At 48.0% G+C, this 11693-nt stretch overlaps 1 protein-coding gene across 1 annotated transcript in view; it reads right to left on the bottom strand.

Moving 5' to 3' along the window:
- Positions 1-4382: 4382 nt before the first annotated feature.
- LOC147684270 (uncharacterized) overlaps positions 4383-11693 on the bottom strand; it is a 44306-nt gene continuing 36995 nt past the window's right edge. Inside the window, exon 5 of the mRNA XM_086942303.1 lies at positions 4383-4401. Coding sequence (XP_086798429.1) covers positions 4383-4401 — 19 coding nt within the window. The remainder of the gene's footprint in view (positions 4402-11693) is intronic.

Raw genomic sequence — 11693 nt, 5'->3', positions numbered from 1 at the left:
GTGATATAGGACAGTGCATGCACTTCTCAGCAGGACTGTGATATAGGACAGTGCATGTACTTCTCAGCAGGACTGTGATATAGGACAGTGCATGCACTTCTCAGCAGGACTGTGATATAGGACAATGCACTTCTCAGAAGGGCTGTGATATAGGACAGTGCATGCACTTCTCAGCAGGACAGTGATATAGGATAGTGCATGCACTTCTCAGTAGGACTGTGATACCGGGCAGGTCAAGCACTTCTCAGCAGGACAGGACTGTGATACCGGACAGGCCAAGCACTTCTCAGCAGGACAGTGATACAGGGCAGTACAGGCACTTCTCAGCAGGACTGTGATATGGGACAGTGCATGCACTTCTCAGCAGGACAGTGATATAGGACAGTGCATGCACTTCTCAGCAGGACAGTGATACAGGACAGTGCATGCACCTCTCAGCAGGACTGTGATATAGGACAGTACAAGCACTTCTCAGCAGGACTGTGATACCTAGCAGGTCAAGCACTTCTCAGCAGGACTGTGATATAGGACAGTGCATGCACTTCTCGGCAGGACAGTGATATAGGACAGTGCATGCACTTCTCAGCAAGACAGTGATATAGGAATGCGCATGCACTTCTCAGCAGGACTTTGATACAGGACAGGTCAAGCACTCCTCAGCAGGACAGTAATATAGGACAGTGCATGCACTTCACAGCAGGACTGTGATACAGGACAGGCCAAGCACTCCTCAGCAGGACAGTCATATAGGACAGTGCATGCACTTCTCAGCAGGACAGTGATATAGGACAGTGCATGCACTTCTCAGCAGAACTGTGATACAGGACAGGTCAAGCACTTCTCAGCAGGACAGTAATATAGGACACTACAAGCACTTCTCAGCAGGTCTGCTGTGCAGTAAATGGGACAGTGTGATCACTTCCCAGCAGGACAGGACTGTGATACAGGACCGGTCATACACTCCCCAGCAGGACAGTGATATAGGACAGTGCATGCACTTCTCAGCAGGACTGTGATACAGGACAGGTCACGCACTCCTCAGCAGGACAGTGATACAGGACAGTGCACGCACTTCTCTGCAGGACAGTGATATAGGACAGTGCATAAACTTCTCAGCAGGACAGTGATATAGGACAGTGCATGCACTTCTCAGCAGGACTGTAGTATAGGACAGGTCAAGCACTTCTCGGCAGGACAGTGATACAGGACACTGCATGCACTTCTCAGCAGGTCAGTGATATAGAACAGGGCATGCACTTCTCAGCAGGACTGTGATATAGGACAGTGCAGGCACTTCTCAGCAGGACGGTGATACCGAACCGGTCAAGCATTTCTCAGCAGGACAGTGATACAGGCCAGATCAAGCACTCATCAGCAGCACAGTGATACAGGGCAGTACAAGCACTTCTCAGCAGGACTGTGATATAGGACAGTGCATGCACTACTCAGCAGGACTGTGATATAGGACAGTGCATGCACTTCTCAGCAGGACAGTGATATTGGACAGTGCATGCACTTCTCAGCAGGACAGTGATATAGGACAGTGCATGCACTTCTCAGCAGGACAGTGATATAGGACAGTACATGCACTTCTCAGCAGGACTGTGATACCGGACAGGTCAAGCACTTCTCAGCAGGACAGTGATATAGGACAGTGCATGCACTTCTCAGCAGGACTGTAATATAGGACAGTGCATGCACTTCTCGGCAGGACAGTGATATAGGACAGCGCATGCACTTCTTAGCAGGACAGTGATATAGGAATGTGCATGCACTTCTCAGCAGGACTGTGATACCGGACAGGTCAAGCACTCCTCAGCAGGACAGTGATATAGGACCGTGCATGCACTTCTCAGCAGGACTGTGATACAGGACAGGTCAAGCACTCCTCAGCAGGACAGTGATATAGGACAGTACAAGCACTTCTTAGCAGGTCTGCTGTGCAGTTAATGGGACAGTGTGATCACTTCTCAGCAGGACAGGGCTGTGATATAGGACAGTGCATGCACTTCTCAGCAGTACAGTGATATAGGACAGTGCATGCACTTCTCAGCAGGACAGTGATATAGGACAGTGCATGCACTTCTCAGCAGGACAGTGATAAAGGACAGTGCATGCCATCCAAATCTACAAAATGCAGGCTCGGGTGGTGTTACCTACGGGGAGAAATGTGGGGTCACACGTCATCTTCCAATCTACAGGTGACAGAAAACAAACTTATAAGACAACTCACTGCCCTACCAATAAGTACCCCACTCATGCCTTTGAGATTGGATCTGGCCCTGAGGCCCATAACAGAAGAACTAGGGCTAAAGCCTCTAACATTTTGGCGTCGCATCTGGAGCAGTCAGGACCTCACTCCTTACCGATCCGAGTTGCAGGAATTCCTGACCCTACCTAACGCCGCCAAGATACCTTGGCTAAACTACATAAAGACAACATGCTATACCCTCGGACTAACAGAACTGTGGCTACACCCAGAAAGCACAAGCACCAGGATCCCAGGGAAAGCACTCTCCAGACTTTACTATGAAAAAATGCTTACCAGAGGCCTGGCAACTGTCCGAGAGGGCTCCCTGACGCATGCCTTCATCATAACCAAAGATTTATACAACTTTGAAACTGTGTTGGATGGCATGGCTCCTGCCTTAACAAGGAAACTCTTCCTGCAATGCAGGTGTGGGACTTTACCCCTAAAGACCTTCACTAAAGCGTGGGCGGAACAGCCGCCTACCGAGTTGTGTCCTGTTTGTGCTCAAACCAGAGAAAGTGAAGCCCATGTCATCTTCTTCTGCCCAGCCTACTCTAAAAGCAGACGATATTGGCTGGTACCGCTACTGAGAAACCTGGGATTCAGAACTTTCCTTCCAGCCTTAAGAGTTTTAAAAACAGACCTATCCCCGCCAACGGTGTTTGCCCTGGCTAAATTTTTAACAGCAATGTGGTATGCCAGAACTCGACATGTAAAGATGGCAGGGGACCACTGAAAACCTGTTATATTGAGACACTGCAATTTCTGTTTTAACAGTCCTTTTAAAAATTTTAAATGACGATGAATTGTTGTATATCTTTTATGATCAAACGATCGAAATAAACAGGGGCGGCCTTAGGCATGTGCAAGCTGTGCACCTGCACAGGGCCACCAAACCCCAGGGGCCACCACGCCAATATATATCCTTAATATAATAATCCTCTGAGGATGGATACATATTTGCGTGGTGGCCCCTGGCAGGGATTTGGTGGCCTCCGGCTCTGTGCCATTTCCAAGCACCCTGACCCCCCCCCCCCTTTACCGGCCTCCGCGCTCCGCCCTGCCCGGACACCCTCTTCCGGGGCCCCCTACCTACGCTCCGTGCCCAGGGCCGCCATGAGCCTAGTGCCGCCCCTGAAATAAAGATTTGAAATTGAATTGAACCGGTCAAGCACTTCTCAGCAGGACAGTGATACAGGACAGATCAAGCACTCCTCAGCAGGACAGTGATACAGGGCAGTACAAGCACTTCTCAGCAGGACTGTGATATAGGACAGTGCATGCACTTCTCAGCAGGACAGTGATATAGGACAGTGCATGCACTTCTCAGCAGGACAGTGATATAGGACAGTACATGCACTTCTCAGCAGGACTGTGATACCGGACAGGTCAAGCACTTCTCAGCAGGACAGTGATATAGGACAGTGCATGCACTTCTCAGCAGGACTGTGATATAGGACAGTGCATGCACTTCTCAGCAGGACTGTGATATAGGACAGTGCATGCACTTCTCGGCAGGACAGTGATATAGGACAGCGCATGCACTTCTTAGCAGGACAGTGATATAGGAATGTGCATGAACTTCTCAGCAGGACTGTGATACCGGACAGGTCAAGCACTCCTCAGCAGGACAGTGATATAGGACAGTGCATGCACTTCTCAGCAGGACTTTGATACAGGACAGATCAAGCACTCCTCCGCAGGACAGTGATATAGGACAGTGCATGCACTTCACAGCAGGACTGTGATACAGGACAGGTCAAGAACTCCTCAGCAGGACAGTGATATAGGACCGTGCATGCACTTCTCAGCAGGACTGTGATACAGGACAGGTCAAGCACTCCTCAGCAGGACAGTGATATAGGACAGTACAAGCACTTCTTAGCAGGTCTGCTGTGCAGTTAATGGGACAGTGTGATCACTTCTCAGCAGGACAGGGCTGTGATATAGGACAGTGCATGCACTTCTCAGCAGTACAGTGATATAGGACAGTGCATGCACTTCTCAGCAGGACAGTGATATAGGACAGTGCATGCACTTCTCAGCAGGACAGTGATAAAGGACAGTGCATGCCATCCAAATCTACAAAATGCAGGCTCGGGTGGTGTTACCTACGGGGAGAAATGTGGGGTCACACGTCATCTTCCAATCTACAGGTGACAGAAAACAAATTTATAAGACAACTCACTGCCCTACCAATAAGTACCCCACTCATGCCTTTGAGATTGGATCTGGCCCTGAGGCCCATAACAGAAGAACTAGGGCTAAAGCCTCTAACATTTTGGCGTCGCATCTGGAGCAGTCAGGACCTCACTCCTTACCGATCCGAGTTGCAGGAATTCCTGACCCTACCTAACGCCGCCAAGATACCTTGGCTAAACTACATAAAGACAACATGCTATACCCTCGGACTAACAGAACTGTGGCTACACCCAGAAAGCACAAGCACCAGGATCCCAGGGAAAGCACTCTCCAGACTTTACTATGAAAAAATGCTTACCAGAGGCCTGGCAACTGTCCGAGAGGGCTCCCTGACGCATGCCTTCATCATAACCAAAGATTTATACAACTTTGAAACTGTGTTGGATGGCATGGCTCCTGCCTTAACAAGGAAACTCTTCCTGCAATGCAGGTGTGGGACTTTACCCCTAAAGACCTTCACTAAAGCGTGGGCGGAACAGCCGCCTACCGAGTTGTGTCCTGTTTGTGCTCAAACCAGAGAAAGTGAAGCCCATGTCATCTTCTTCTGCCCAGCCTACTCTAAAAGCAGACGATATTGGCTGGTACCGCTACTGAGAAACCTGGGATTCAGAACTTTCCTTCCCGCCTTAAGAGTTTTAAAAACAGACCTATCCCCGCCAACGGTGTTTGCCCTGGCTAAATTTTTAACAGCAATGTGGTATGCCAGAACTCGACATGTAAAGATGGCAGGGGACCACTGAAAACCTGTTATATTGAGACACTGCAATTTCTGTTTTAACAGTCCTTTTAAAATTTTTAAATGACGATGAATTGTTGTATATCTTTTATGATCAAACGATCGAAATAAACAGGGGCGGCCTTAGGCATGTGCAAGCTGTGCATCTGCACAGGGCCACCAAACCCCAGGGGCCACCACGCCAATATATATCCTTAATATAATAATCCTCTGAGGATGGATACATATTTGCGTGGTGGCCCCTGACAGGGAATTGGTGGCCCTCGGCTCTGTACCATTTCCAAGCACCCTGACCCTCCCCCCCCCCTCCCCCCCCCCCCTTTACCGGCCTCCGCGCTCCGCCCTGCCCGGACACCCTCTTCCGGGGCCCCCTACCTACGCTCCGTGCCCAGGGCCACCATGAGCCTAGTGCCGCCCCTGAAATAAAGATTTGAAATTGAATTGAACCGGTCAAGAACTTCTCAGCAGGACAGTGATACAGGACAGATCAAGCACTCCTCAGCAGGACAGTGATACAGGGCAGTACAAGCACTTCTCAGCAGGACTGTGATATAGGACAGTGCATGCACTTCTCAGCAGGACAGTGATATAGGACAGTGCATGCACTTCTCAGCAGGACAGTGATATAGGACAGTACATGCACTTCTCAGCAGGACTGTGATACCGGACAGGTCAAGCACTTCTCAGCAGGACAGTGATATAGGACAGTGCATGCACTTCTCAGCAGGACTGTGATATAGGACAGTGCATGCACTTCTCGGCAGGACTGTGATATAGGACAGTACATGCACTTCTCAGCAGGACTGTGATACCGGACAGGTCAAGCACTTCTCAGCAGGACAGTGATATAGGACAGTGCATGCACTTCTCAGCAGGACTGTGATATAGGACAGTGCATGCACTTCTCGGCAGGACAGTGATATAGGACAGCCCATGCACTTCTTAGCAGGACAGTGATATAGGAATGTGCATGCACTTCTCAGCAGGACTTTGATACAGGACAGATCAAGAACTCCTCAGCAGGACAGTGATATAGGACCGTGCGTGCACTTCTCAGCAGGACAGTGATATAGGACAGTGCATGCACTTCTCAGCAGGACTGTGATACAGGACAGGTCAAGCACTCCTCAGCAGGACAGTGATATAGGACAGTACAAGCACTTCTCAGCAGGTCTGCTGTGCAGTTAATGGGACAGTGTGATCACTTCTCAGCAGGACAGGGCTGTGATATAGGACAGTGCATGCACTTCTCAGCAGGACTGTGATACCGGACAGGTCAAGCACTTCTCAGCAGGACAGTTATATAGGACAGCGCATGCACCTCTCAGCAGGACAGTGATATAGGACAGTGCATGCACTTATCAGCAGGACTGTGATACCGGACAGGTCAAGCACTTCTCAGCAGGACAGTGATATAGGACAGTGCATGCACTTCTCAGCAGGACAGTGATATAGGACAGTGCATGCACTTCTCAGCAGGACAGTGATACAAGACAGTGCATGCGCTTCTCAGAAGGACTGTGATACCGGACAGGTCAAGCACTTCTCAGCAGGACAGTGATATAGGACAGTGCATGCACTTCTCAGCAGGACAGTGATATAGGACAGTGCATGCACTTCTCAGCAGGACAGTGATATAGGACAGTGCATGCACTTCTCAGCAGGACTGTGATACCGGACAGGTCAAGCACTTCTCAGAAGGACTGTGATATAGGACAGTGCATGCACTTCTCAGCAGGACTGTGATATTGGACAGTGCATGCACTTCTCAGCAGGACAGTGATATAGGACAGTGCATGCACTTCTCAGCAGGACAGTGATATAGGACAGTGCATGCACTTCTCAGCAGGACTGTGATACCGGACAGGTCAAGCACTTCTCAGCAGGACTGTGATACCGGACAGGTCAAGCACTTCTCAGCAGGACTGTGATATAGGACAGTGCATGCACTTCTCAGCAGGACAGTGATATAGGACAATGTATGAACTTCTCAGCAGGACAGTGATATAGGAGAGTGCATTTACTTCTCAGCGCAGGACAGTGATATAGGACAGTGCATGCACTTCTCAGCAGGACAGTGATATAGGACAGTGCATGCAGTTCTCAGCAGGACAGTGATATAGGACAGCGCATGCACTTCTCAGCAGGACAGTGATATAGGACAGTGTATGAACTTCTCCGCAGGACAGTGATAGAGGACAGTGCATGAACTTCTCAGCAGGACAGTGATATAGGACAGTGCATGCACTTCTCAGCGCAGGACAGTGATATAGGACAGTGCATGCACTTCTCAGCAGGACAGTGATATAGGACAGTGTGATTCCATCTCAGCAGGGCTGTGTTGTAAACCAGCACTAACGCTTCTCAGATGGGCTTATGTGCAGTTAATGGGACCGTACAAGCACTTCTAACCAGGGATTTGCTATAGAACAGTAAAGGTGTTTTCAGCAGGGCTAATGTGCATTTAATTGGGCAGTACAAGCACTCCTCGGCAGGGATGTGGCATTGGACAGTACCAGCATTTCTCAGCATGACTGCTTTGCATATAATAGGACAGTACAAGCACTTCTTAGAAGGGATGAAATATAGGGCAGTATGCACACTTGAGCATGGATGTGATACAGGACAGTACGAGCACTTCTCAGCAGGGATTTGATATGGTACAGTACAGTGCAGGCTGTGATATAGGACAGTATGAGCACCTCAAGGCTGGACTCTGATGAAGGACAGTATGAGTACAGGAGGTGATATAGGACAGTATGAGCACCTCTAGGCTGGACTCTGATGAAGGACAGTATGAGTACAGGAGGTGATATAGGACAGTATGAGCACCTCTAGGCTGGACTCTGATGTAGGACAGTATGAGTGCAGGACGTGATATAGGACAGTATAAGCACCTCTAGGCTGGACTCTAATGTAGGACAGTATTGTTGTGTAGTTCCTATATTCCCAATAGACTCTGCGCATTGGAATAACATATACAGCAGTGTAGATGTAGGACGGAGGTCATCTAGGTCTCTACTGACTATGTTAGACTTAATTAGTTTTGCCAGCTAGCTCAGAGGTCACTAGAAACTTTCTCAAATGAATAGGGAGGGGTTAACTTCCCTGATTCAGACAAGAAGGGATTAGCTTCTGACAACCATATAACATGACATCTTTGCTCCCCCAGAATAAAGAGTATATCTCCAGAGTCGTGTGAAAACAATAGACAGCTATTTCACTCAGTCAATCGTGCATGCTTAATTTCACCAGAGTGCAGAGAAATAGAGAGACGGTGTTTTCAATAAAAGGTGTTATTTTATTGAGCAGTCTTCTTTCTCATGCAAGAGAAATGAATTGCCACAATTGCAATACTGATCATGAAGTGAAGTGCGTACAGTAAAAGGAGTAATATAAAATAATACTGTAAAAGCATTGATATGGTTTCTTAGCCATATGATACTTTAAAACTGATAAAATATTTACATACATAAAAACATTGACTAACGAACTCAACTGGTGCTTCTAAGGTACGCCTACCCCGGTGTACCTGACCTAAGCCTAATACGTGGGAATAAGTAAGTAAGTTGCAGTTTTAAGTTAAGTTGGTTTTTGCCAAGAATCTGAATCAAGAATTCTCTTTAAGGTTTTAATCAGCTCCGTACCGTGGTTATAGAATGAAGGAGGTCTTGTATCTCATTCTCAGGACTTGATCTCCCAGTAACCCGCAAGGGTGACTGGAAACACCGGAGCTGGATTTCTCGGCGTGAGAAAAGACAGCTTCTTTCCCAGTGTGTCAAACGTGAGGGACGACTTCCTTCGGCTCTCGCATCAGCTGGGCTTCGGGCAAGTAGATCGTCGCTCTGCTTCCAACCACTGTGTGTTGCTTAAGGCAAGTGTTGGTATATTTATACCTGGAAGGTGCCGTGTTTGATGTAAGGTTGGACATAAGACGTCACTAAGAACTGTCACTAAGAACTGGCAGTTCTTTCAGGACTCTCAGGAGTTATAGGACAAATCAAAACAGAAGCAAGGGGATTCCCGGACTGCTGGAGGCTTGGTTTGTTTAAAGAACACGTTGTACTTTCTAGGAGTCTAGGGAAGTAGCCTTGCCGTATTTGGACAGCATGGGCTATGACTTAATATGGATATGATTCTTATGCATTTATAAGGACATGATTTATTTTAACCATATAAGGGCATGAATCGGGAATATTTAATTAGGGTCCTAGATACATTCACAACAGTATGAGCATAGGACGTGATATAGGACAGTATGAGCACCTCTAGGCTGGACTCTGATGTAGGACAGTATGAGTACAGGAGGTGATATAGGACAGTTTAAACCCCTCTAGGCTGGACTCTGATGGAGGACAGTATGTTTGCAGGACGTGATATAGGACAGTATGAGCACCTGTAGGCAGGACTCTGATGTAGGACAGTTGATTGCATGACGTGATATAGGACAGTATGAGCACCTCTAGGCAGGACTTCGATATAGAACAGTATGAGTGCAGGACGTGATATAGGACAGTATAAACCCCTCTAGGCTGGACTCTGATGTAGGACAGTATGAGTACAGGAGTTGATATAGGACAGTATAAGCACCTCTAGGCTGGACTCTAATGTAGGACAGTATGAGTACAGGACGTGTTATAGGACTGTATAAACACCTCTAGGCTGGACTCTGATGTAGGACAGTATGAGTATAGGACATGATATAGGACAGTATAAACCCCTCTAGGCTGGACTCTGATGGAGGACAGTATGATTGCTGGACGTGATATAAGACATTATGAGCACCTGTAGGCAGGACTCTGATGTAGGACAGTATGAGTATAGGACGTGATATAGGACAGTATAAACCCCTCTAGGCTGGACTCTGATGGAGGACAGTATGAGTGCAGGAGGTAATATAGGGCAGTATAAACCCCTCTAGGCTGGCCTCTGATGTAAGACAGTATGAGCACAGAACGTGATATAGGACAGTATAAGCACCTCTAGGCAGGACTCTAATGGAGGACAGTATGATTGCTGGACGTGATATAAGACATTATGAGCACCTGTAGGCAGGACTCTGATGTAGGACAGTATGAGTATAGGACGTGATATAGGACAGTATAAACCCCTCTAGGCTGGACTCTGATGGAGGACAGTATGAGTGCAGGAGGTAATATAGGGCAGTATAAACCCCTCTAGGCTGGCCTCTGATGTAAGACAGTATGAGCACAGAACGTGATATAGGACAGTATAAGCACCTCTAGGCTGGACTCTAATGTAGGACAGTATGAGTGCAGGCCGTGTTATAGGACAGTATAAACACCTCTAGGCTGGACTCTGATGGAGGACAGTATGAGTACATGAGGTGATATAGGACAGTATGAGAAACTCTGGGCATGACTCTGATATAGGACAGTATGAGTGCAGGACGTGATATAGGACAGTATAAACCCCTCTCGGCTGGACTCTGATGGAGGACAGTATGAGTGCAGGAGGTGATATAGGGCAGTATAAACCCCTCTAGGCTGGACTCTGATGGAGGACAGTATGAGCACAAGACGTGATAGAGGACAGTATAAACACCTCTAGGCTGGACTCTGATGTAGGACAGTATGAGTGCAGGACGTGATATAGGACAGTATGAGCACCTCTAGGCAGGACTCTGGTGGAGGACAGTATGAGTGCAGGCTGTGATATAGGAAAGTATGAACACCTCTAGGCTGGACTCTGATGTAGGACAGTATGAGTACAGGAGGTGATATAGGACAGTATAAGCACCTCTAGGCTGGACTCTAATGTTGGACAGTATGAGTACAGGAGGTGGTATAGGACAGTATAAACACCTCTAGGTTGGACTCTAATGTAGGACATTATGAGTACAGGACGTGATATAGGACTGTATAAACACCTCCAGGCTGGACTCTGATGTAGGACAGTATGAGTGCAGGCCGTGATATAGGACAGTATGAGTACCTCTAGGCTGGACTCTGATGGAGGACAGTATGAGTACAGGAGGTGATATAGGACAGTATAAGCACCTCTAGGCTTGACTCTGATGTAGGACAGTATGAGTGCAGGCCGTGATATAGGACAGTATGAGTACCTCTAGGCTGGACTCTTATGTAGGACAGTATGAGTGCAGGCCGTGATATAGGACAGTATGAGTACCTCTAGGCTGGACTCTGATGTAGGACAGTATGAGTGCAGGCCGTGATATAAGACAGTATGAGCACCTCTAGGCTGGACTCTGATGCAGGACAGTATGAGCACAGGAGGTGATATAGGACAGTATAAGCATGTAAGATCTGAGAAGTCTTCAGCTTTGATCTTTTCCTTCACTTTTTTTAGGTCTCGCAGAGAGACCTAATGCCGCCGATCCAGAAATCTAACTTTTATGATCCGGATTTGTAGAAGTGCACCTGCTCGTGACCGCGCTTCCATCCCCCTGCCTTGCTCTTCAAAGGCTCCCCTTACCATTTGCTCCTGCCTCCCCGCCCACTGGTTCATTAACACTTCACGGCC

The sequence above is a fragment of the Lissotriton vulgaris genome, chromosome 10, assembly GCF_964263255.1.
Source record: "Lissotriton vulgaris chromosome 10, aLisVul1.2, whole genome shotgun sequence".
Taxonomy (NCBI): domain Eukaryota; kingdom Metazoa; phylum Chordata; class Amphibia; order Caudata; family Salamandridae; genus Lissotriton; species Lissotriton vulgaris.
Note: the sequence above shows the minus strand (reverse complement) of the source record. Positions and strands in the feature narration are given on the sequence as shown.